The sequence below is a fragment of the Peromyscus eremicus genome, chromosome 2 (genome assembly GCF_949786415.1).
Source record: "Peromyscus eremicus chromosome 2, PerEre_H2_v1, whole genome shotgun sequence".
In the NCBI taxonomy this organism is placed as follows: domain Eukaryota; kingdom Metazoa; phylum Chordata; class Mammalia; order Rodentia; family Cricetidae; genus Peromyscus; species Peromyscus eremicus.
The window spans coordinates 151,283,109-151,310,352 of record NC_081417.1 but is presented as its reverse complement, the minus strand read 5'-3'; the positions used below and the strand labels follow the sequence as shown (position 1 = coordinate 151,310,352).

Below are 27,244 nucleotides of genomic sequence, written 5' to 3'. Positions count from 1 at the left end.
GGATCATCCAATGCTCGCAACACCTTGCGGGGTGTCTGTCGCTGTTCTTATTGGACAGCTGAGGAGAGTGAGCTCAAAGAGGCTTGTAAATTGTTCCAAGTCACAAACCCCTCTCCAGGGGACCCGGGAGCTCATCTCAGGCAGCTGGACTCTAGAACCCAGATTCTTGACCACCCATGTGTCATTATCTGTTTGTTACCATGGTGATGCTGTGCAGCAGATGCCGGCAGAGCCTCCTAGGCAGGCAACAACAGCAATGGGTGCTTTGTGCTCACCCGTCTTGGGGGGATGCTGGGGCAGCTGTGCTTACTCACATGTCTAGGGCTGGCTGACTGTTAGCTAACCCAGGCTGGCCTTACAGGGACATCAGCAGTGGCTCAGCCCTGTCCCCTGTCGGCCTCCAGCAGACAGCTTAACAGGTTTCTGTGGGTATATCGGAAGCCTGTGTGCTGTCCTTGAAGGCTGCGTGAGGGTTGGTGCCCTCTGATCACCTCTTCCTCTTAGCCAGTTCCATGGCCAGCGAGCAACTTGGTCAGGAAGTGGATGCTGGTTCTCTAGGGAGAGACACTGAGTGTGGACATGGAGGGGTGAAAAGTTGGAGCAGGACCTCAATTCACCACATCACAAAGGGCCTCAGCTCCTTCAGCTTTGCAAAGTCTGGGCCCTTCTGGGTGCAGCCAAAGACGCCATCTTTGAGAAGGTCCCAAGTGACCCCCCCCCCAGGAGCACAGAATCGATAACTCCTTGAGATCTACCTCCAGGGTCTCCCAAGACAGGGAATAGGAACCACATCCCTCCCTCAGCGGAGTCAGGTATGAAGAAGGGGATTCACCCTTAGCTCCAAAAAACCCATGGAGGGACAAGAGTCTTCTTCACAGGACTCCCATCTAATGGGGAAGGCACTGACCTCATTCTAATAGCATTGGGCTGCAGAGTGCACGGGGCGAGCACATGTTGAGAATATAGTAAGACACAGATGGCCAGCTGCATAAGAGACTGGCTCCAGGGGTCAGCCTGGAGGGCATCCTGGAGGAGGCAGTTTGGCCTTATTCAAGAGACAGAGGGAACTCTCAATGCTGGTGTGTGTGTCGAGGTGTGGGGGAGGTCCGTGTGCTGGGGACAGAGGATGTAGGCAAGCGATTTTCCTGGTCCTTGCTCATTGATGAGTCTCCAATCTGCCCTGCTCTGGGCTCCACCTAGGCTGAGACTCTTCTGGACCCTCTTCTCCTCCTTTCTCCATGACAGCTACTTCAGGAAAAGAGGGAGAGAGGGAGGAAGTGTGGAGGAGGAGGAGGAGGAGGAGGAGGAGGAGGAGGAGGAGGAGGAAGAGGAAGAGGAAGAGGAGGAAGAGGAAGCCTGAGTTTCCCTCAGAAAGCTGGGAGGAAAGAGGGCTGATGAAGAGGGGAGGAGACACCAGATTCCACAGCTGATCCTGTGATGTCCCCAGGCCTGGAGCTCTCTGGGTACAGCATCAAGTGGCCGGTAACCAGCTCTTGTTTTGAGGCCGCAAAGGTCAGAGTGAGGAGAGCTGCCCCTTGGGCCTGATGCCTGGGATCCAGGGAGCCACAGCCCATGCCCTGGGCTACCAGCTGCTCTTGGAAGGGTTATTTGAATGCCACCATGGCACCTATCACTCCAGCGTCTACAGCAGCGGGGGGGGGGGGGGGGGGGGGGGCGGCGGGAATGGTTGCAGCCGACACTGTGGGACCTTGGGCTTCAAACAGCTACTTGGTGGTTCCCATGAGGACATTTGTCTGGCTGGCTGCAGATAGGAGCTGCAGGGTAGGAGGACCTCCTTTGCTGTACCAGCTGCTGGGTGCAGCTCCCGGCTCTGTGCTTGAAGCAATGGGCCACAAGCAGGATGGGTGAGCTGGCCTCCCTCCCCACTTGCTAGGAGTTCAAAATGGGGCTACCTTGTCCAAGTACATACTGAGTTACAATTGGCCCCAGTAGATCAAGGAATGCCAAGGTGTTAGTGATGGCACACTATTGAGTGTATCTGTGAGGGTGTTTCTAAAGAGGATTAGCAGAGTACCAGAAAGCCCACCCTAGATCAGGAAGACCCATCCCCCGGGCTCGAGTCCCCAAATGAACACAAAAGGAGAGAGGAGAAGCCAGCTGAGCACACTCTTCTCTCCCTCTTGGTCTGCCAGGCTGTGAACCAGCAGCTTCCAGTTCCTGGTGCCACAGACCCAAATGGTTCCTGCCGCCGTTCCTCCCTCACCATGATAGACTAAGCCCTCAAACCATGAGCAACACAGACCCTTCCTCCTATAAGTGGCTTATTTCAGGTACTGCTCACAGTAATAGACAAAGTAAGTAATGGCTACAATGATCTGTACCCAGGCTTTATTCTATTTACTTGCACTGGTCATCTTTGGAAGATCCAGGTGGACACTTAATGTTTCAGCCATCTGGGAGCACATCTGGCCCTTGGCATCCTGTCCCTCAGTACCAGCTGTCTTCTGTCAGCCACACTGGCATGCACACACTGGCATGCTCAGCTAGGCAGCCCGAGTACTATCAGTGGGGCTCCCTGGGACTCACTTTCCTCATACATAAGCGGAGGGGCTTTCCAATACTCCAGAAGATTCCTTTTGGTCCTCTGAACTCCTGACTCACATATTATGGGTAGAAGGAGAAACCTACTTATACCCCTCTTCATCATCCCTGTCCTACATACACACACACACACACACAGCGCCAAGCACATATGAGCATGCACATATATACACACAAAACTACTGTATTTCCCAAACCCTGGCTTGTCTAGTAGAGAGGGGCGGAGGACAGAGCATCTTCAGCTACCTCTGTCCCCCTCAGGGCTCTCTATATGTGGTGTGTCCTCCCCGAATTCCATGTGCCCCAGGATGGTAGGCACCTTTTCTCCCCAGGTACCTCAGGCATGTCAGCCCAGCACTGGCATGTGTCTCTACCATCAAGAAGGGCCAAGCTGAACTCCATTCGTGGTGGCTTAAAGTCCACCAATGACTTCCCGTCAGTGTCTGACCACGGGAATGGGAATGACATTGTCAGCCACACTGAAAACAGGCCGGACCTGGTGACGGTGGCTTTTCCTCTCGCCCTCCATGCAGACCCCAGGCCCCTCACGTCGTGCCTATCAGATTTCAAAAGGGAAGGAAACTGCCCCAACTGGTGCCATCAAAGCTGTCAGTCACTGCTCCCCATGCCAGCCTGTGTGGATTTGATGCCCCAGCTGCCTTCCTGCCAATCACACCTCATTCTCCGGCCGAGGCCACACCTTCGACACTTCAGTATTTTCCTGACAGCACAGGGTGTTTCCGGGCTCTGCTTCTCAGGCTGAAGAGGCCTGGAAGAGAGCAGGGCTGTGTCATCTTGGGACACCAGGCCCCAAATGGGAAAGTGTGAGAACAAGGGGTCCTTGCGGGCCAGACAGGCGCTGAGGGATGGCTCCTCTGCCTGCCTCATAGGGCTGGAGATGGAGAACGAGCCTTCACAGGCTTTCATGCGGTATCTGTTAGCGGAAACATCATTCCATCTCTGAGTTCCTGACAGCCATGAAACATTGCCTTTACACAACGGACCTGTCACTGCAATGTCACCCTCTCTGCTTCATGGAGGACGCACGGGACTAAGGTACCCACCTCGTGACAGCTTGCCTAGGCTTTCTCCAGTTTCTGCTCAGAAGGCTCCTGGGTGAATAACCAAGTTGCTGCCTCTCTCTGTCTCTCTGTCTCTCTGTCTCTCTCTGTCGTCTCTCTCTCTCTCTCTCTCTCCTCTCTCTCTCCCCGCCCCCCGCCGTGTGTGTGTATGTGTGTGTATGTGTGTGTGTGTGTATGTGTGTGTATGTGTGTGTGTGTATGTGTGTGTGTGTGTGTGTGTGTGTGTGCATGTACGTGTGGAAGCATGCTTGTGGAGGCCACAGGTTGACATCAGGGCTCTTCCTCAATTGCTCTCCGCCTTAGACAGATGTCCGTTCACTCCAGGCAGGGTACAGACCAAAGAAACAATCCTAATTAAGTCCAGTTTAATGAAGCAGTGAGAGTTTATTGGTGTTACTTACAGGAGCATATCTCCTGCATCACCAAAGAGCCTACTCCCATGTGTGTGGCTCTTCACCAGAGTCATATCCCTCCCTGGAGCTCCCCGTGTGACTTGAAGGCGGTTCTTCCTAAGAGTCTCCTCACTGTAGCAACTGCTCCTGCTGAGATTACCTTGGGGTGGGGTCTTGGAATCCTTCAAGTTTTGGGAACCTCCTGAGACTTGTGAGTTTCCTTGACTTCTGGGCCTTAAGGAAATATAGCCACACAAGAGGCTGGGCTGTGGGAAAGATGTCCCATGGGGCCATTGCGAAAGGTGGGGCTCTCTGGTTGCATCTTTACGTCACATGGCCATAGCCTCGGTATGTTCATCTACAAATAATCATATCCTATTTCTCAGAGTGGTAGTGGGTGGATACAGAGACTGGACACAGAGTCCGGCCTGCGGTCACCTCTCCAGAGGTCACTCTTACTGCCCATGTCATGGCAATGCTGCTATCCTATGCCTGTGTGACGAGGCCAGCTCCTTTCTGAACTTTCTCGCATGCGGTGAGTGATCTGGAGGACACTGAACCTCGATGAGCAGAGACACCACCACAGCCCCCCAGTTCTTGTCAAGCCTGACTGTCCTGAGGTGGGGAAGGGTCTCCCCACACTCCCCTAACCCAGAGCTAGACACTGGCTGCACTTGAGCCTACAGGTCCCTCTGGGCCATTTGGCATTCACTGAAGTTCCTCAGAGGACAGGGACATAAGCAATGAAGCAACAGGACCACCCACTCATGCCCAGGTGGGAGCTGCTGCCTGCTCCTAGGCTGGAGGAGCTCCTGGCCAGGCTTTCCGGCCCCACCGCAACCCACAGTTCATTCTCTACTAAGAGCTAAAGAAGCCTTTCAGTCACACAAGCCAGGCCTCTGCTTGAAACCTCTCCGTGTCTTCTCTTGACAATGAGGACGTAATCCACCTTCCTTACCACATTGAGGACCTCATGTGACCTGACTCCAGACACCACCACACTACTTAGGTCACCAAGCTCCGTACAGGCTCAGTACAGACAACTGTGTTCCATTGCCAGGCTGTGACAGCTGCTCTGATCGTCGTTTTTCCTCCTGGTCACCGCCCCCCACCCCCCACCCCCGACCCTCTTACCATCCAGGTTTTACTGAAGACCCATGCTCCCTAAACATGGTCCTCAGCCCGTCTCCTAGCTTCTCGTACCTTGACTATTTCGAGGCTTTGCTTTCTAGCACAGAGTCCACTAGGTGTTCCCTTTGCCTGTAGGTCTGGTGGCCGTAGGCATGCCTCGCTGTGTCTCACCAGCCCCTGAGACCAGAGGTCACATAAGGCAGTGACTGTGGATCACACATTTTGTTCTCTCCTTATCTTGGGAAGGGGGGCTATCACATCCCATTTTACAGATGGGGAGCCTGAAGCTCCCAACTGTAGGTGCCTGCCCTGCATCTCTCAGGGGGTCAGTCCACTGAGAATGTGGACCCAAGACTGCATGACTCCTGATCCAACACGCTTCCTGTCCTCTCTCTTAAGTCGTTCTGTCTGTGCAGTCCTGGCTCTCTGGGCACAAGAAAACACCAGCTCTATAATGGAAAGCAAATGGGATTTCTTTTCCTGGTTGTAATAACACCAAGTGTTTGTCCAAAGCCAGGTAAAGATTTTTTTTTTTTTAATATACTGAGTGATCTTTACTGGACAGCCTCCTTATAATAAGAACTCACCTCAACTCTTCAGTTCTCTCTCCCCTCTCACTAGAAAAACATGCCCCCTGCTGAGCAGAGGGACAGTGGGAATTCTATGTACCCCCCACAAGATGCAGGCTGGGAGTCATCTACACTGTGGTCCATCGGACAAGGGTTGCTCCCTGGACTCTGGCCGGGAGTCAGGGATTCTGAGTGAGATCCAGCTCCATAATTAATGTACTGCTGTGTGTCGTGAGGCAAGTTTCTCAATGTGTCCGGTAAACGTCCACAAGGTCCACCTCACAGATGATTCCGTCTGGGCTGGGAAGATGCCTCAGTTGGTAAAGTCTGAGGACCTGAGTTGGAATTGCTAGAACCCAAGCAAAGATCTGTGTGCGGTGGTGTATCCCTGTGACCCCAGTGATGGCAAGATGGGAGACAGAGGCAGGCAGATCCCTAGAAGCTCTCTGCTCAGCCAGCTTAGGCTGCTTGGTAAAGCTCCAGTAAACAAGACAGACGGGCTGGCCTGAGGAATGACTCCTACGAGTGACCCCTGGTCTCATGCACCCACACATATACAGGCACGCACACACACACACACACACACACACACACACACATGCACATGCACACACACACACACACACACACACACACACACACACACACAAACACACACTCGAAAGGGGCCCTTAAGGTTTTTGCAATTTATTGTATGCAAATATCACCCCTAAAGAAAAAGTAAGACTCATTAATGGACTGTGAACTCTAAATTGTGGTGTCTACGCAGGAGACTTAGGAGCCAGGCAGACTGATGTATGTGACTTATTGGGCAATGGACCCAGTGAGTGAGGCAGGTGGATACCTGGAGAGACGAAGACCAGACTAATCCACAGGGTTCTGTCTCAGTACCGAGGCCAGGCACCTGTACACTGAGGCTGGTTTTTACATCCCTCCCACTCCACTGGATGTTTGGGTTTGCTGAGATACCGCCGAGAGTAGCAACCAAAGCAGGAAGTCACAGGGCCTCACCCGGGGCTCAGCACCTCAGAACCCCATCTGTGCAGTGTGAAGTGCACACCTGATCCAGGACTGTCCCTAGGACTGACTCCAGAGGACCCCAGCCTCCTCTCACGAGCTTGTGGCCCCTTCCCCAGCCACCTACTTACCCATCGTCCCTGCTAAACGAGGACACAGGCCCCTCTCTACCTAACATCCATCTTCCATCTTCTTTAATTGTCCATCTCCTCCCATTACAACACATACTGAGGAAGAAGAGAGGCCTCGCAGCCATGTCCCTTGCTCCTAAAACAGTCTCTGGCATGGAGTAGAAACCAAGGGAATCCTTATTGAATGAGAAATAAGTGATGATAACCTGTGAGTTCCAACGTGGCCCCTAACTGTAGGTATCTGCCACCCAAAGTCTACCAACTGCTCAAACTTCCTCACGACAGGCAGGACAAAGAGGCCAACCATCCCAGCTCCATTGGACAAATGAGGAAACTGAGGCCAAGAGATGGGATGTAAATGTCCCAGCATGCCCTGCCAGTGCTGAACGGAGGTGGAGCCCGATTCCTTAGCAATCGCTTCAGGACTCTCCCCTCCCTAGCAGGCTGCTGAGCTTGTGTTAAAGGGCCCGTCCCCGGAAGCAGCCAGCAGATGGACAGGCGGACGGGCTCCGCTTGGCTGAGCTGCCCACGATGCCGTGTTAATTATACAGGGCGGGAGATGCCAGCCAACACTGTCTGCAGTGTATCTGCCCTGGTATAGCAGGTGCACAGGCTGGTGTGGGCCGCCGATGGCTACGGCCGTGGATCTGCTGGCAGCCAGATCTACTGACATGGCCCAACTCTTCACAGCACCGCTGAGCACAGGGGCCCAGCCACATTGTCACAACAAGGACCCTCCGCGGGGACTGGCACCCTTCCCGATGGTACCAGTGGGCCTGACTGGCTCAGGCCAGGTAGCTTTCAGACAACGACAGTGTCCACACAGGTGTGCTCTCAGACAGGGTGGCACAAGGCTTTGGGGACTGAGTACGAGGAAGCTGTAGAGGTGTCACAGCAGGGCTCTGTGACAGAGCCTTGCACACAGATAAGCAGATCCTGGGACTAGCTAGGAGGACCCAATCAGGCTGCTGTACCCAGCCTGCTCCTGAGATCTGAAGATCTAATTAGCGGCCCCAAAGAGGACCCAGAAAACGATCTCTTCTCTATTCTCACAACTTCTCCCCAGGTCTGGGCACTAGTTTGAGGTCCCCTGTGTATACAGCAATTGGAAACTATTTGATGTCCCTGGACTCTGTAATGCCCTTCTTAATGCTTTTGGTGGCTCCCAATCTCTACTCAGTGGAACAAAGGATACCAACCTGTGCCACATCCCATAGCTGACAGTGGAATTCTCACTCTACCTGAGGCCTGACTGCCCAACACACAGAATCCAGAGCATCCTCCAGTGCCCTCGGGGTGTGCTTCTCCTACCCCTGACCTACAGCTGAGGAAAACAAGGCAGGGAGATGTGGGATCTAGAGGTGCACGCTCACCTCAGAGAGCAAACGCTACCCCACTCAGCTCTGCAGTGTGGATTAGGGCCTCCCGTCTCCCCAGGGCTGCTGCAGCTCAGGCTCTTGCACCACGTCCTGGGAGTCACGCTGCTTCCCAGCTGACTCCGTGAGACTTCGAGTGAAGTCCTGGTGATTGTGCTGCACTCTGAAATCCAAGTGCCTGGCCTCAGTCCTATGGCACCTTTCATGACACTTGCTTCCTGTTTGCAATGGGGACGAGGGTGCCCAGAAGGTAATGTGAGACCCTCATGTAGCTGGAAGAGTTTAAGGGCTCAGGGGACCTTGCCTAGGTGTGGTAGGGACAGCCAGCCTGATGCTCTTTCACTCTTGTGGAAACAGCCTGGCATCATAAGAAATTTACACACTCTGCCTCAGTTGCTATCTGTTTCTCTTCCTTGACTCATAGATCAAAGAGGGGGACATAACAGCTGGGCTTGTCACTGTGAGGTGGGGGGCAGAGTACACACTGGCCAGGTATCACAAACAGACATGCACGTATCCCACTCCCCATAAAAAGAATAAACATTTACACACACACACACACACGCACGCACGCACGCACGCACACACACACGTCATTGGCAGCTCAGTACACCTGAGCCCCATAGACACATCCCCACCTTGCCCCAGAATGTAGGCTTTCACACTTGTGCACATGCCCGCCCGCATAAGCCGGCTCCCCACCTGCACCGTTAGGACAGCCGTCATACCTGTCCCCTCACCTGCCCACACAGCAAGCCCAGGACCCACAAGGAAGCTGGCAGTCACTCTGCTCTCCTCCTCTCCCGTTCTCATCACCCCCCGCCCCCGTCCTGTCCCTGAGCGTCTGTCTGCCATCGCACCATAACCAGATGAGACAGGGCAATTTATGATACCAGCTGTCTTTGTCAACACCGGATCTCCCACACACGCCAGGGAAGCCAATCACCCCAGCCCAGCCTTGCCAGGAGCGGGAGCTCACAGAGTTGGCACAGGAGGGTGGAGTCGGTACCCAGAGAGGTGGGTGGCCTTTGTGTTTCCTTCTCCTCCTTGGTTATCACCCATCCTCTCTCACGCCTGCATCTGTGGCTACAGCTCCCCACCAGAGTAGAGAGCAGGTAGGCAGGAACTTCAGAGGAAGAGCGGTCCAGAGTCGCCATGGCAATGAGACCACTAGAAACTCTATGTCCTCCCAGACCCAGAGGACCACAAAGTGGCTCCATCGATGTCTCCTGGCTTCCCTCCACGTTCATGTTTCTCATCCCCTTCCAGAGCATCTTTATCCAGGTTCTTTGCCCCTAAAATACCTGTCCACTTCCTGGCCCTGGCCCTGGCCTTGGCCCAATTCTCCACCCCAACCCTGAGGCCTTTCTATAAAATCCTCAGAGTCAGACGCATGTTCAAATGTCCACTTCACCTCAGCCAGGCAGCCTGGGCAAGTGGCATTCCTTCTCTGGCTACGATTTTATTTCTAGAGTTTGAGTGAGTATTTGCCACACGCTAGACTCTATTATAGAATCTGAATTCACAGCCCCCTCCCACACCCCATTCACTCCACCCCCAGCACACACAGAAGACCATCCCAGCTCCATGCTGCCGCCCTGCTGGAGGAATCAGGAAATGCAGAGCCAGATAGATGAGAAGCCAGTCTCCCTCTCGGTCCACATCTGCTTGTGTATAGTTGCCTCAGCTCCAATCCAGTCTTGCAAGACAGATGTTAATCTCAGGCACATGAGGGATTCAGGCTGCAGCCCGGGGCCCAATTTCACCTGGATGATCCTTTGATGAAGCTTTGTTGACCTAATTGATGTCATCTTGGGTCCCTGCTCAGCTCTCTTGGTATAAGTACCAAAAATGATAGCTGAGGACAGGGCCCCTGAAGAGCCCATATTTCCTCTGCTGAGATGTACACTTGCTTAATAAGTGTAAATTGAGGACTTACTCTGTGCTGGTCTCCATGCCAGACATGCAGGATTGAGTAGCATGAAGAAGGGACCTCTGAATGACAGTCACATGGTAGAAGTTTCTAGAATCGCTTTTCATTGTCTTCTACAATGATCAGAATTGAAATTCCAGGTCAGTAGCTGTACCCACTTTCCTTCATGTTTTACAAGTGTGCGCCTGTTTCTTATAACATTTAAGACAGGGTCTCATATAGCCCCAGGCTTACCTCCAACTCGTGTTTAGGATGACCTTGAACTTCTGATTCTCCTGCCTCTGCCACCTGAGTGCTGGGATGATAGATGTCCAGCCTGGGGTTTTACACATGATCCGCAGGCATTCTGCCCACTGAGGTTCTGAGCTGCTCCGTGGTATGGTTTGGTTCTGTGTTCTGTCACCTGCATTATCTGATAGATGTTCCTTTTGCCCTCCGCAGCGCTGGAAGGCCAGCCTCTCACTCCTTCTCGTTCCCTGCCAGGGAATGTGAGTGGCCTTGCTGGGGACTTGAACCTGTGCCTGGCTGATGCAAGTTCCCAGGGGCCACCCACTCCTCTACATCTAATCAGTTCATTAAAGTCTGCCTTGCAAACACTCCCTTGCGCTGCCCAGGACATGGAGACCTCAGCTGCTCCATTTCCAGGAGAGCGAATTCCTTCCCCGCTGGAGAGGAGTGGAGTAATGTAGGCAGGCAATTTAAACAGCTCCACAAACCCGCAGTTTCCACTCTCCGCCACTATTACACTTCCTGGCCGCAGCGGGATTGGCCCGTAAGTGGGATATCAAGTTTATTACAGCTATTTCCAACCTGTAATTGGTTTTGTGGAACACAAAGAGAAAGGCTGGGGGAGGAGAGAGGTGATCCCCCATTTTTTTTCTTCTTCGTTTTTTTTTCCCTTTTACGGATGGTGACATTGAGGGGCACTGGTGAGAAGGCTGAAGTTGAAGACTTATTTGTTTTTTCAAATGAAAATGTGACTGGCTGGCCAGTGGGCCCTCCTGCGGCTGGCTGGGCTGCATCCATCGGTCATGCTTCTATGAATCAACTTGTAAATCCATTTGGCCACAGCCAGGGTTGCTTGGGGGGCGGGGAAGCTGGGGGGAGGAGAATCTGGCACTGAGGGTGGGGAACAGGGGTGTGACAAGCTGTGGTCAGCTAGAGCTGTCTGTCTAGAGCCACAACACTGGGGCCACAGCATGGGACCACGCAAGTAGACAGAGTATTCAGAGGCCACCGGCCTCATTTTCCTCATGGAACATTTAGGGAAACTGAGGCCTAGATAAGGAACAGTATAGAGACAACTTGTAGCTAATGACTTGGGGAACTCATAGCAGAAAGGCTGACAGGGCAGGACAAGAAGAAAACACCTTTTTGAAAGCATCGACTGTGTGATGGCCACCTAGCCTGGCCACACAACAGTGTGGCTGCTTGGAAGCTGATTGTTACTGACATACATTGAACATGTGTGCGTCTGTGTGAGTCTGTGCTTACAAACAGTGGTGAGCACACAGTAAGAACTCAGTGAGTGCTGGCCATGGTCAGTCCCCCTACCCAGGACATCACTCTCTGCAATTCAGTTACCTGTGTGTGAAGGGTTAATCTTTACTCTCAGTATAACTAGACTTAGACTCATAGAAACCCAGCTCTGGCCATTTCTGCAAGAGAATTTCTAGATGAGGTTAACTGAGGTGAGAAGACCCGCCCTGGAAGTGGGCAGCACCCTCCCCAGCAGGCTGGGGTCCCATGCTGAATAAACAGGACAAAGCAACCTGAGCACCACTGAGCATCAGTGGGAGGGGATAGTGATGGAGCAAAGTCCCTAGGCTCATGGGGTGGGGGTGGGGAGAAGGGAGAGAGAGAGAGGAAGATGGAGACCTAGACCTAGGTATGGGCTGGGACCACCCACAGGGTGGCCCTCTCCCTTAGTTAATCCTCTGGGAACTTCTGACTATGACTCTCACAGACACGCCCAGAAGTATACCTCTCTAGCCTTCTGGATGCTTCACAGTCCAGTCTAGCTGAACCTACATACCTCCAAGGAGGCTTCTCCAGTCACCTTCCCTCCCAAGGAACTCTGCACCTCCAGGAGCATCATGGGTAGCTCTTGGCATATGCCTGTCACTGCGGACTCACCCTCTGCACTCTTGTCTTCCAGATGGCTGTGGTCTGAGCTCTGCCCCCACCATTCCTGAATGGGACACGATGGGCTGTGGATGTGCCACAGTCCCTGCCTTCCTCTTGTGTGAGGACAGAAACCGTGCCTGTGTCTCATACACTTACCACCCTTGCCCACAGCTCAGAACCTCTGACCAATGAGAGCATCATAGTGTCCCAGGGCAGGCGGTGCTCCAAACATCTGGTCCCTTTTCCCCCAGCAAACAGTCAAGATAAAAAAAAAAGGGGGGGAGGGGCAGTTTTCACACTGTCCCAGGGAAAAGGCTGTGACTAAGAACTGGGGGTAACGCTGCATGTCTGGATCGGCAGGGTTCGCTAGGCAGAGGCACAACTCACACTCCAAGTTGGAGGCCAGGCTGGACTCCCCATAGTGAGTTTCAGCACAGCTAGACACTGTTTCAAAAAAAAAAAAGAAAAAAAAAAAAAAAGTAAATAAAACCAAAAAAAAGCAGGCTCGTCCTTGAGGCTCTCCTGCGCCTCGGCCTGCAGCAGGGATTTATGGCTCAGGTAATTCTTCCTTGCTTTATCTGGGGTGTGGGGGGGTGTGGACGCTTGGGGGGGCGAGCGTATTTTCCTAGTCATAAAACCCTCAGTCCCGGCGAATAAATTTGAGGAGACAGTTTTACTGACAGATTTTTTTTTGCCTCTGTTGTGTAATAAAAAAAAAAAATGGAGTGAAATTTGAGATTGGGGCGATGAAGGCTGTGAGTTTTGGAAGGAGATAAAAAGCTCTACCTGAAGGCAGGCAAGGCTGGAGCCAGAGGGCTGCTGGGGGAACCTACTGCTCGCCATTCTCATGCTACAGCTGCCACGTGAGGTGAGGCCAAGGGGCGGTTAGGCAGCCTCCGCCATCCTGGCAGGATAGGCAGGGAGTGCTGGGCCCAGTGTAGGGCCTCAGCTGTGTCTTCAGCTGCAAAGTGACTTGTTAGCATCCACTGCACTGTCTTCCCAGGGCATGGGGGGAAGACACACAGATGAGAGATCGAAGGTTCCCCAACCTTGACATGTATGTGTGCGTGTGCGCAGGTACGTGTGTACATGTGTATAGGTGTGCATGTTCTTATGTGTGCATGCGCATATGTATATCGATGTTCATGATACGTGCAGGCACACATATGTACATGTTTATGTGTGTATGTTTATGTATGTGTGGTGGGTGTGTGTGCATGTATACAGGTACATTGGCATGCGTATATGTTCATGTGTGTAGGTGTGTGTATGTGTGTGCACACGCGCATGCACATGCTAAAGCCCAACTTTGTGTCATTCCTCAAGTGCCCTCCGTCTTGGTTTTTAAGCTGGCACTCACTGATTAGGATAGACTCAATGACCAGAGAGACTCCGGGATCTTCCTGTCTCTGCCTCCCCTGTGCTGGGATTGCAAATGTGGGCCACCATGGCCAGCTTTTCCTCTGTGTGCTGGGGACTAAGCTCCCTCCCCATGCCAGTCTCAGTGTATCAACAGTGTGTTGAGGAATGTTTGAGGTGGGTCCTCTTCATCAAAAGGGTCAGCAGTCCCTCTGGCCTGTCAGTTACGTGCCGGGACCTTCATGGTGACAACCAAGACTATCTCTAGAATGTGCCATGTTCCCTGGTAGAGAAGGGGCCAGAATTGTCTCCCAAGGGCTGGAAAGGTGGCTCAGCAATTAAGATCACTTGCTTTTCTAGCATAAGACTTGGATTCTGCCCCCAGCACCCACATGGCAGCTCACAACCATCTGTAACTCCAGTTCCAGGGGATCCAGGGGATCTTCTGGCCTCTTTGAGCACTGCGAGCACATGATGCACAGACACACAGACAGCCGAAACACTTATATTTATAAAATTATAAAATAAATAAACGAATAAATAAATAAATTGCCTCCAAGTTGAAGGACCTGGTTGAAACATACCTTGATGTCTCTAAGGGGCCAAAGCATCCTTGAAGGGTTGGGAAGAGAGGAGTTGTGAGCCCACCCCAGGCAGGGCTATGGTTGTAAGTTTGTTTTGACTTTGAAAGCAGCCAGGCCACTCGGCCCCACCTGCTCCCAGACCCCGCACCGCCTGGCTCAGTCCACTGGTTAAGCCTCAGAAGCAGGCTGTGGGTATCCCCAAAGGGCGTCCTTCCTGGGCAAGTGCCAGCATGGAGCCACATGCCAGTGAGATGCGTCCTCCTCTCTCACTCGCCACAGCTCTCCTCCCGCATGCTGCCATCTGGGTCCTTCTGCAGAGCAGGTGAGGTGAGAAGTCATATCTCCCTGTCCTCAGGCTACACAGAAGAGAACAAAATAGCCTCAGAGGGAAATGAACCAAGTAATGAGCTAGACAAGTCTGGAGTGGTGATGCAGATGGGCTTGGTGAGAGCTGAGAGGAAAACCAGTCTGGGAAAGTCCTACTGCTGATCCCACTCAGAGTCACAAAATCCATGAATGTGTTAGCATCCTTCCACCCACCACTGGTACTTACTTAGGTGTCCTTGTTCTTAGTCGCTCCTAGTCTACGGGGCAGGTAACAGATGTGGCCAGCGCATGGCACACAGTTGGCGCCCCATAAATGCTGGCTGTGTTGCACCAAATGTGTGTTTACTAAACCACCAAGATGTAGTCGAAGGCAGCTTGGGTGCGGGTGAGGCCAGTCCTCCGAGCTGGGTGGACAGATGCCTGGGGAAACCACTCTCAGCATCTCCCCGTCCCTGACCCCCTCCCCGCAGCCCCCTCCCCTGCTCCCACCAGAGGAGCCGCAGGGAGCTAATTCCACTTCTCCAGGCCCAGGCATGAGGCCGCCCTGTCGCAGGCTGTTAGTGCGGAGCCCAGCTGAGCGGCGAGAGGCTGCGAGCTCGCGGTCTATAATAGAGTTGCTGAGACAAGCGGAAAACTGCAGCCGAGTAAACAGATAAATAATTGAAACAGTGACAACACATACCTTTCTGCTTTGTGGAGTAACACTTTCATTAGCGGGAGGCGGTGGAGACCAGGCGTGCGCGTCGGGCGGCCGCTGCTGGGGAGCTCCGGACACTTGGGCCCCGCTCTTCATCGGCTGTGAACAGCGGGACCCTGCAGCAACCTGTGCCCCAGCACTGACTCGACCGTCACCTCCTGGGGTCCCCTGCCTCCCCAGCTTCCCTGCACTCAGGTGGAATGGAGACCTTGTGACCTCCTGAGGGACTGTCCCAAGGGTGGTTACAGAAAAACAAAAGCAAGTACCCCATGTTGACAGGCCCCTTCCGTCCATCTGTCCCCGGGTCACTGCCTCTGGTCTTGCTTCCCCCTTGGACTTGCTTCCGGAAGACCAGGAGAGCATATAAACAGAACCCATATCTGACCCTGGGTGACTGGTGCTCGCAGGGGGGCGGGGCATTCTTTGTCCATGGGTCCTCAGCGGTGGCATTCTGTTGTTGTCAGTATCCTTGCAGGGGTGGGGAGGTGGGGGTGGCTGCTCCCTCTTCCTCCAGGCACTCTCAAGTCACTTTCACAGAGGCAGCTGAGCTGAGCCCTGCTTCTGGCCTTGGCTCCCACCACCTGCTCTGCCTGGCTGACTCTTGAGCCTCCTGCAGAAGCAGCTTTGATTTCACATCCTCCGAGACGCCCCTTGTGAGCGCGCCCCACCCTCATGAAGTGCCCTTCCCCCTCCTCTGGATTCCCATGCCACTCTGGGCCTAACCTCTCAGGATTTGTCAGAACTGGCTGTGATGTCTTGGGCTGGTAAAAGCGCTTGTTGCTCAAGCCTGGTGACGGGTCTGATCCCTGGAGCCCACGTGGTAAAAGGAGAGTACCAACTCTACAATGGTCCTCTGACCTCCGCGGTCACCCCCACACACAGCATGCACACATACACAATAATAATAAGTACACTGAGAAGCAGAAATAGTTGCAATATAGCTTATTTGTCTTTCCATGTGTTGTTTGCATGCTGGTGGTCCCCTGGCCCTCCATTCTCCCCATCTTACTGGCTAGCCTGCCCCCCTCCCCTTCCTCTCTCTACTGACTGAGGCCCTGGGACCAGGCTCTGAACCCATAGCTCACTCTACAAAGCCCATTCTGGTCCTGCCCACAGTTGCCCAGGCCACACTAGCCATTTCTGCAAAGCGGAGCCTTTGTGGTGGTAGGGATCTCCCGGTGCCTGGAAAGACCCAGTGGGGAGAGGCTGCTAGCTCTGCTCCACCATGCCTGCAGGGCCTCAGAAGGCCCCCCAGCGTTTGCAGAATTGAAAGTCCAGCAGCTCCCTGCTCATAAGTCAATGCTCTGGTGGCTTTCGCTGGTGGGAGGGAGCCAGGATTACTCACAGGCTGGCTGTTGCCCCCACATCACAGGCCTTTGCAAGAGGGAGGAGGAACAGGGCAGGAAAGCTCTGTGTGGGATGCTCTTTGTCACCAGCACACGCGTCTGCTGTCTCCTTCTCTAGGACGTGGTGGTGGTGAGCTTGGCCCCCTGGGGCCAGAGGCTGTCATTCTTTTTCATTAATTAATTTATCTTATTTAATTATTTATTTGTGCGTGTGCGTGGGTGCATATGTACATGCCACAGTGCACTCAGAAGTCGGAGGACAACTCCCGGGAGTCGGTTCTCTCTTACCATGTCGGACTCAGGAATCAAATTTAGCTTGTCAGGCTTTGGCTACAAGCTCCTTCACCTGCTGAGCCATCTCACAGGCCCTGTGGCTCTCTCCCAAATTCTTAAGGTGTCAGCGGGTGTTCGGATTCAAAGACCAGGGAGGCCGGGCGAAGGCGAAGCCAGGCGCCTCTGTGGATACGGATGGGGGAGGGGCAGCAGCTGGCACCTGCCGCTTCTGGGTGGGAATCTTCATCAGCAGAGGGGAGGGACCGAGGAGCAAGGGTAGGGACAGGCCAAGGGCACTCCTGAGGAAAGCGGTGACCCGGGCCGGCTGGGCACTCACCTGTGGCTCCTCTGCTCTGTGGCAGGTGACAGATGGTGGCACCATCAAGCAGAAGATCTTCACCTTTGACGCCATGTTCTCCACCAACTACTCGCACATGGAGAATTACCGCAAGAGGGAGGATCTTGTGTACCAGTCCACTGTGAGGTGAGGCCACCCGAGCCGGCAAGCTGGTGGCAGGCATGTGAGCAGGAAGAGGGAGGGGCCGGGACTGAGGGTGTGCTTGCCCAGCCCCTGTCAGCAGCCCCTAGATGCTCTTAGGCAGTGGTTCTCAATCTGTGGGCCATTACCCCCTCCATGGTGATGGCATATCGGATATTCTGTATATCAGATATTTACATTAAGATTCATAACAATATCAGAATTACAGTTATGAAGTAGCAATAAAAATAATTTCATGGTTGGGGGGTCACCACAACATGAGGAACTGTATTAAAGGGTCACAGCATCAGGAAGGTTGGGAACCACTGCTCTTAGGGGATGCATCCCCCTCCTTGAGCCGGTCACAGAAGTGGAGCCAAGCCCTGGAGGGAAGAGATGAGAAGAGATGAGGGCCATAGCTCCTTCCATAATCATGCAAGACAGGCTTCACAAATCCCATTTGTAATGTGAGGATGCTGAGGTCCAGAGAGGGCAAGATCTATGCCGAAAGTCACACAGCCCAGAGTGACAGAGCTGGGAGGTGAATCATCTCTTCCCAGCCTGAAAACACACATAACACATCCCATTGTCTCCCAAGATGCCTAAGGTTACAAGGGCCCCAAGTGGGGGACAACTGGACTCTCAGCTCAGGAGCAGCAGGACGAGGAGAGAGGAGCCCTCCCCTATTTTCTGAAAGGCTGCAGAACCAAGATAGTTCAGGCTCACACTGGGGCCCAACATGCTCTATATATGTGGGTACCCATAGCCCTACATATTCCCCAAAGACCGACATCGTATTTTATTCCTCTGACCCTTTATGCATGTTAGTCTCTCCTGACAGAGAGCCTTTCCCACCTTTGGTCAGCTGGTAAACTCCTCTTCAGCCTTCAGAACCCCACTTAGGCAGTTCCATCTGACCAGCATGTTCACAGACTAGCTCTCCCTGGGCTGGACAGCGGAGGATCCCTCAGTCTCCACCATCCCCACTCCCCCTCCCCCCTCCCGCAGCCTCCTTCAGTAAGGGGATCGATCTTATGTGTGAAGTAGCTTCACAGTAATGCTGGGTGTAAACTCACACATACACACTCACACACGCAGGTGCATGCGCGCGCGCACACACACACACACACATGTGCACTATTTCACACTGTGTGGTAAATGCTTTGTTGGCGCTCTCAGAAGGCTGTGTTCTGACAGAACCCCTGCTGGGAACAACAGGTGACCGCAGCCTCGTGACACCTTACGCCGTTACATCTGGGGTTGTGGGGCGGCAGGGACATCCCTGTGAGTATCCAATGTCACAGTCTTTAGACCCTGAGACCTGATGTGAACAAGGCTCCACCCCTTAACTGGGTCTCTCACCTACCTTTCCCTCTGCTCTTAGCAAGTCAATGTGTGGCAGAAATTTTGAGAAGAGTGGGCGGTTCCAGAAGGCCCTGGAGAACTTCCTTTGTGGTTAGGGGCCTCGGTTTGCATGAGAGTAAAATTACAGAATGGGACAGAAGGTTTTTGTTGTCGTCTTTTTGTTTTCTGTTTCTGGCAAAAGGCGCCATGTGGGGATCTGGCTGGGCCTCCCACCTGCTGAGTGGGGACCAGAAGGGGGCTGTGAGCCCTTGTCCAGACTCCCCGTCTCAGGCACTGAGCTAGGACCCCAGTCCCAGCTGTTCTTTCCCAGCCCCTCCCTACCCCCCCCCCCCACCCCCGGAGGGGCTCACAGGAGGCAGGCAGGTGCCTCTCTGTATTTCCCCTTCTAAAAAGGAACACACTCCAAGGATAAATCAGTTACCATCAAAATGAGAGTGGAGATAAAAAGCATTTTGGAGAAGAAAATAAGCACTGCCCTGGGAGCCACGGAGAGTCCCTCAGCAGGGGACGTCTTGGCTCAGAGCCAGGTTTCCCTAAACCCAGTCTGGGAGCGGGTGGGTAACTCAGCATCCAGCACTGGTGAATCCTCTCATCTCCAGTGGGCTCCCAGTCACAGGTGTGGCTTCATGGTCCCCTCTCCCCCATGACCCCTTAGCTAGAAGGAAACCCAACTCCTGCACACACCTCTTACAGCCATGCTCTCATCCACACCTGCTCACCAGCATTCAGAAAGCCAGCAGGTACCTGAAGACCGGGGTTCAAATCCCAGCACAGTCACTGCTTACCCAGTGACCTTGAACCAGTCCACCAACCCCACCACCTGGAAAGCTGGCTGACCAAATTAATCTTTCTGTAATTGTAGAATTTGGTAGAAATTGATGCCTGATGACCCCATGTCCAATGCTGGCTGTTCCACACAGTGAGCAGGTGACCTGTTCTGAGTGGACATGTTCGCCCCTAGGCCTCGAACAACCCTCTATCCCCACCACAAGGCAAGCCCCATTTTGCGCCAGACTCCCCTAAAGTCGCTATGTACACACTTTCTCTTTTGCATCTCACATTCCTCACCAGTAGCCCCTTGAACTTGGAAAGGTAACATTTTTTTTTAACACCCCTTCTCTGCATTTCATTTTATAGAAGGGGTCAAGGTTCAGTAAGGCCAAGAGTCTCCCGTCGGAATGACATGAACTTGATGAGACCTTAAGCCACTTCTTCCTACACTTATACCATGGAGCCTTCTTTGTTTTACAGTTGATGAGAACAAGGCCCAGAGAGGGTATAGGACTTGCCCAAAGTCACACAGCAGCAGCAATTTAAGTCTTAGGACGTATGACCCAGGCTCCTTTGTTCCCCCATGATCATGCAGGGGTTCTGCAGCCTTCTTTCTAGGCTGAGACACCAGGAGGCCTGAGCAGAGGGTACCATGGAGCAGAGCCACCGTGCTTAGGGGATACCAGGAGGCAGTGAAGGAAGAGACTTGTGAAATCTAACAGCGTTGGGAACATGTCCTGATGCCCAGCCAGTGAAGAAAGAGCTGCTGCCATGCCAGGCGGCAGGGCCCCATTAGGGCTGGTGGTGGGGCTCGGGGCTCCGCATTTACATATAAATGAAGATATTTACAAATTAATGCATCTCGGCCCAGAGTCCCAGCTCTGCAGCTGTCTGAGCAGCTTCCTCTTCAGCTGGGAAAGTGGGGTGAGAATGAGGCTGGGAATATTACCAGGAACCGGCAGAGGATAATTTCCTGGGGAGCCTCAAGGAGCCCCGGGACTCCCCCGCTTGTCCACAGCTGGTGGGTAGAAGCTGGTGGGTGATAGGGTGCCTGCCTCTTGTGGGTGCAGGTGTGCATCCTTGTAGTGGAACCTTGGGCACAGCAATGTACCTCAGAGGTTCTGTCCCAAGTGATGGACTGGGGAAGTGAGAAAGAGACTGGTAGGCAGTGGAGGAATTCACGTTTTAGATCAGAGTAGAGAGTGGAGTGGGCAGTGAGCAGAGTGCTCGCAATGTAGGGAGTAGAGTGGGCAGTGGGCAGAATGCCTGCAGTGTAGGGAGTGGAGTGGGCAGTGAGCAGAGTGCCTGCAGTGTAGGGAGTGGAGTGGGCAGTGAGCAGAGTGCCTGCAGTGTAGGGAGTACAGTGGGCAGTGAGCAGAGTGTCTGCAGTGTAGGGAGGGGAGTGGGCAGTGAGCAGAGTGCCCGCAGTGTAGGGAGTGGAGTGGGCAGTGAGCAGAGTGTCTGCAGTGTAGGGAGTAGAGTGGGCAGTGAGCAGAGTGCCCGCAATGTAGGGAGTAGAGTGGGCAGTGGGCAGAATGCCTGCAGTGTAGGGAGTGGAGTGGGCAGTGAGCAGAGTGCCTGCAGTGTAGGGAGTACAGTGGGCAGTGAGCAGAGTGTCTGCAGTGTAGGGAGTAGAGTGGGCAGTGAGCAGAGTGCCCGCAGTGTAGGGAGTGGAGTGGGCAGTGAGCAGAGTGCCTGCAGTGTAGGGAGTGCAGTGCAGTGGGCAGTGAGCAGAGTGTCTGCAGTGTAGGGAGGGGAGTGGGCAGTGAGCAGAGTGTCTGCAATGTAGGGAGTGGAGTGGGCAGTGGGCAGAGTGCCTGCAGCGTAGGGAGTGGAGTGGGCAGTGGGCAGAGTATCCCTGTAGTGTAGTGCAAGAGTACTAGAGTACTAGTACTTCAGTACCACTGACAGTATAAAGCAATGGAGTATAAAAAGTAGTGGTTGTGTGTGTGTGTGTAAGTTCACTTGTGTGGGTACACACATGTACATGCAGGTTGACATTTCCTCTATCACTCCCTCTACCTCATACACTGAAGCAGGGTCTCTCATCTAAACTGAAAGCTCATCAATTTCACTAGTCCAGCTAATAGTCTAGCTCTGAGAATGCCTTATCTCTGCCTCTAGGGTGACTGGGACTGCAGGCAGGTTACTGTAACCACATGTACTGGGAACCTGGATTCTAGTTCCCACACTTAATATAATTACTTTATCCCCGGAGTCATCTCACCAGCCCCAGGAAAAAGTACTTTTCTGTTTAGGGTGAGTTCCTCATGTGCAGTTTCCTGATATATAATACACACCATGGCAAGGAGGACAGACCAGATTTGGCCAGTGCACCATTTGGCAAGGTTTAGTTTAAGCCTCTATCCAAGCAATTTCCAGTGCGCAATCTCTGCCATGCAAATCAAGGCCATGTAAATAAGGGTCATGCAAATAGGATTTATGCAAATATGGGTCATGCAAATAAGGGCATTCCTCATCAAAGGGTGGGTCTCAGGGAGTGGGGGCTGCATGACACAGACGACATCCAAACTGAGTACTACAGCATAGACAGTCCCGCATCGGGGGTGTGGCAGGAAGCAGGGATCATTCCACGTGTGCAGGCACAGGAAGCAAGCAGGCCCCGAGGTGAGAAGGGTTGCCTGGGGTGGAGCATGGCCAGGGCTTAGGAAACAACAAAATACGTAGCAATTTACCCTCAGCATCCTGGAAGCCACCAAGGGCAGTGGCCCACTGTGACCCGAACTTGAAAGCTCACACTGGTTACTGAGCAGAGAGAAGAAAGACAAAGTGATTCCTGGAGGAGGCTGGGGCCTGATCTCTGAGTCCCACAAACATGTGAGGACACATGTCATCTCACCCACGTGGCTGAGAACAACTGTCTGTCTGCGCATGGCCTGGGGCTCCGTGGGGAACTGAGCACACAGCCTTACCCTCCCAGGTCATGGGAGCAGGGTGGGGTGGGGGTGGGCATTGTCAGGCAGGCACTAAAGCAAGTGACCGTGCCTGATGGCTCTGACATATTTTGGGTCTGGGGTACACTCACCAAGGAGGCAGAGCCATGCTATACAAAAGAGGTTGGGCCTTAAAGCCTGTCCCTTCCTCCCCATGCTCTCACCAGGCAGCAGGGTCCCCAGGGAACAGTGCGTCCTCCCCACCTCAGCACCCAGAATCTGCTTGACTAAACTTGAGAGAGGGGCCGTGTGTTGTGGGGGCTGGGAAGAGGGAAGTGGGGCTGGAACAGATATACAGATAACCATTCCAGCAATGAGCCATCCCGGGAGTCGCTCAGACACACACCAAGATGACTCAGCTGGCGGGGCCGAGGAGATGGCGGCGATGGTGGCGTGGAAAGTGGGCCTAGAATTGAAAGCGGCTTTGAGACAAAAAGCTGGGAACAGAGGCTCTGAGAGGAAGGGACAATATGTTCAGAGGAGGTGGGAAGGTGCCCCGAGGGGGACAAGGCCACTCCAAGTAGGCAGACAATGGTCTTTACAGAGAAGCCCTCTGGAGTCTGCTCTAATGAAAACACACTTGTGAGTTTTAAATAGATGCATTAGCAGCTCAGTCCAAAGAGCCGGGCATCCATGGCCCTTTGAGACCTTACACGTCTTCCCCGATGGTGTATGTTAGTACGCGGCCTGAATGCTTGTCTCGCCCCGGGTACTGAGAAAATGCCGTGCCAGCCTCAATGAAATCTTGAAATCTTGGTCCCTTGGTCCTCTGGGTGTCATCACAAGGTGCCATGCGTCTGTTTTCCCTGAAATGTATGTAATGGGAACTGCTTGCCCATCAGGAGGTCGCCCATTCACTTACTAACTTGACTCTCAGTAAGCACGCATTGAGTGCCTACTGTGTGTAGAGTTTGCTGTCCCGGGCAATAGGACAGCCTCAGGCTCCACCTCTCTGGAGATGACCACCCCAGATTCTGCACACCAATTACAGGCCCATTGTGAACCCGTGCCTCTCTCCTAACCCAGATCATCGAGAAATATGGGTGAGAATTATGTGGTGAAAACAACCTTGGGCCCTTCCAGTATGTCAGTCATGACAGCTGATGCCTGTTTTAATTACAACAGGAAACCCCCAGCCATCGACCACAGTGGGAGCCCTGCCAGTCCCAATGTCAAGGTTAAGGGTTCTTTCAGAAGGGAGCTGCAGTTCTCCTTATGGCCACTAGGGGAGCTTTCAATGACTTGCCTTTGGGCATCTCCTGAGCCACAGCCCGCCACCAGCAGCAGGCAGGGACCAGAACCACCTGCTCACTGATCTGCTTGGAAGTTGCTTAAAAATGTGAATTCCCCAAACCTACCAGGGCAGAATTTGGTTCAAGCCTGGAATTATGCCAGGGGACCAGGAAGCCGGGTTTTAAACTAATGTTGGCACTGAGACTTCAAGAACCCGCCACCGCACAACCATCCACTTGCTCAGTGCCAAAAGATCCATGGACATGGGTTGTAGAGAGGCTCAGTGTCTGGGAACACTGCCTGCTCTTCCAGAGGACCAGAGTTTGGTTTCCAGCACCTGCATCGGGCGACTCACAACCACCTGTAACTCCAGCTCCAGGGGATCTGATGTCCTCTTCTGGACTCCATGGGCACCTTCACTCAGGTACACACACACACACACACACACACACACACACACACACACACACACACACACAGAGCTGCTGAATGTTCTGGTCAAGGAAGGCAAACAAACCCAAGCCCAATGCTGGGAGAGTGACTCAGTGTTCCGTCTCTACCTGCTGCCGCAGCTGGTAGATTCAATTCCATTGGCCTGCAAGAGAAATCCTTCCACCTAAGAACCCTTGGCTGTGTTGCCCGGGTCCCCATGGGACTGTCCCCTCCTGGGCTCCATCCTCCTCTGTCCTTGCTGTTCCTGCCCAGGGCATTGACCTGTCCCCTCCCCAATTCATTCCTCCTCAGAAAGCACCTGCCCTTTCACCCAGTAGTGCTCCAGGCCCAGCTCAGATATCCGTGTGGTGCAGAGGCTTTCCCTCACCAGCAGGCAGGATCCATCCTTCCTTCAAGGCAAGAAGCCGGCTGCCTTTCCTTCAGCTTCCCAAGCCAATTGCTACCATCTCCTGCCTCTCTGCTGACCCGGGTCATGAGCAGCCCTGCAGGGCAGTCTCCTCCATAGTTCAAGCTGCTCCTTGGCACCTCCTCCTTCCCTCCCTTGTTCTACCCATCCCCCAAGTGGACATTTACCTTTCCTTCCCTGACATCCGCTTTCTTTCATTTTTCCAAATATTTTTCTTTATTTCTCTTCCACACAGGACCCCACCCCAGGGGGTGGGGCGGTGGTGTTTCTGTCTTTATGCTGAGCATACACATTCACTCTCACATGTGTGCATGCATAGACAGACACATACATACACACATGTATGCATACACATGTGTGCACACTTGCATGGGCAACCCTTTCATCTCGGGCTTAGAGTGAGTGCCTCCACGGTCCCAGCATCTTGCTGACTATACACCCCCTGCCTGCCTCTGTTTCCATGGTTGGCAGGAGGGCCAGAGTAGTTCTTAACTATATCTTGAGAGAGCAGAGGCATTTTGAGGCAGGAAAACGGAGTGTGCTTGCTGAGCACACAGCTTCCATTGGGCGTCTTCCCCCACCCACCTGCCCCAGGGAGACCACTGGGTTTACAGAGCACCATTACCTTCCTACATTCCCGCAATTCATGGGTAGAGACAACAGGGGCAGAACACACTACAAAGCTGTCTGCTGCCCTCTGGTGAAGAGCTGGGGTATTACAAGTAGGGGCTCACTTGGGTTGCCCACCCCTGTCTCCAAAGACAGGCCTGGTTTCTAAGAGTGGGCAGGCACCCTCTGCCTACTGCTGTCTCCAGGGCCTCAGTGCCCTGCTAGCAGTTTGGTGAAGGGTTGTTAGGCTAATGAGCTGGTAGCTACCGCTCTTCAGCAATCAGCCTGTCTTTGGCTTGCACTGTCTGATTAAACCCAACATTCGCTGTGTGATACAGCCCTCAGGCCCCCTTCACAGGGCACCAGCTCAGCCGAGGAGGGAGTGACTTGGCTCCCTAGCAGCCTGTCCCAAGCTGATGGATGGAGCCTAATGGGCAGTCCATCTCTCCTCTGGGTAGTGTTACACCTCTAACCAGGGACCTCCCAGGGACAGCATTGCCCCCAAGTTGTCAGAAGCCACTAGCCAACACCAGATTGTGCTCTGGGTGAGTGGTGGGAACATGGCCTTGATTCCTGCCGGGCACCATCTGCCTCGTTACTTGTTATTTAAGAAAAGTTTCCTTGCTAACCGCTGGCACTGGGAGACAGAACATGAAGTCAGGGCCCTGTCCCCTGGAGTGGACATTCCCAGCTCTGTACTGGTAACAGTGGAGAGTGAGGGGCGACTGGGCTCTGCTGCCTGAGGTGCAGCCTCTCTGTGCCCCACAAGGTACGGTGCAGCAGCCGACCCCCCCATCCCCCACTCCCCCCCACCCCCCACCCCCACTAGCAATGAACATTCTGCAAGCAGGGGCCCGAGGCTGGAATATGGACAGCATGGAGGGTAGGGACTCAGTGTCCCTGCTGAGCTTTGAGTCAGGAGAGGCTGAGAGGCCAGGTATCGCAGAGCAGTATGGACTTTTCCATTGAAATGCAGCTTCTGAACCAGGCCCAAGTTTCTGTGAACCCAACCACTGCCCAGAGAAGGTAACACTGCTGGTCCGAAGCCCAAACAGACACACCAGGGAGGCTGACACAGAAGGATTGTTGAGAGTTCAAGGCCAACCTGAGTTAGAGTGAAACTGTCTCAAAAAAAAACCCTCTGAATTCCTGTATATTGAATGAGGCACTGGTGCAGGGACCCAGGTGTCAGGGTCACAGGAGCCCATGCTGATTCCAACCAGCAAGCAGAGTGGGGACAACTGTCTAGACCATTCTAGACCATGAGAGATCTTGAACCACACTTGACTGGGGAGGAGCCCCGAAGCAGTTCATTGAAGCTTGACACCCCTGAAAGGTCAAGGGTCACCAGGAAAGTGACAGAAAGAGGAGGAAGTGGACCTGGGGGGACACACTGACCCTGATCAACTGGAGATGAGGGACATGAGAAGGAGAGGGTCAGGTGACTCCTGGGGGCATGGCCGAAGCCCTGGGACTGGGGGAGTGAGGATCTTTCCTGAGCTGGGAACTGGTGAGGACTGGGCGGGGTGTGGGGTTCACAAGTGCTGCTTGGATACGGTGTGCCACACTGGTGGACCCTAAGTGGAGAGACCAAAGAGACCACCGAAGATACAGGCAGAGGAGAAGCTGCTAGTCATTGCCACACAGATGCCACTTAAAGCCACCATCCCCTCCCAGACAATCGGACCTGCCAGCGGCCTTCAGTGTCACCCAGGCCAGCCCTCCCGTTCTCCAGATGGGAGCCAAGGCTCAGAGATTACAACTTCTCTATGATCGCACAGCAAGTCGGCAGCTGAGTCAAAACTCAAACTTCGCTCTTTTCCAGGCTGGTGTCTCCGTGGCCCAGCCTGTGGGATAGAATAGCTGACATTGCAAATAATTTATCTACCTGCAGTCAGAAAACCTCACACACACACACACACACACACACACACACACACACACACACACATGCAGTCTTTTTACTTCTAAGTAAAACACCAGTAACAGGCTGCCAGCTTTACTACTAATTATATAACCATTTTATTGCTGGTATTAAAAAAAATTGAAGGCTGAAACTGTCCAGGAAA

At 53.4% G+C, this 27,244-nt stretch overlaps 1 protein-coding gene across 1 annotated transcript in view; it reads left to right on the top strand.

The window, feature by feature from the left end:
- Igsf21 (immunoglobin superfamily member 21) overlaps positions 1-27,244 on the top strand; it is a 224,454-nt gene that overhangs the window by 125,484 nt on the left and 71,726 nt on the right. The window contains exon 3 of the mRNA XM_059255306.1: positions 17,269-17,390. Coding sequence (XP_059111289.1) covers positions 17,269-17,390 — 122 coding nt within the window. The remainder of the gene's footprint in view (positions 1-17,268; positions 17,391-27,244) is intronic.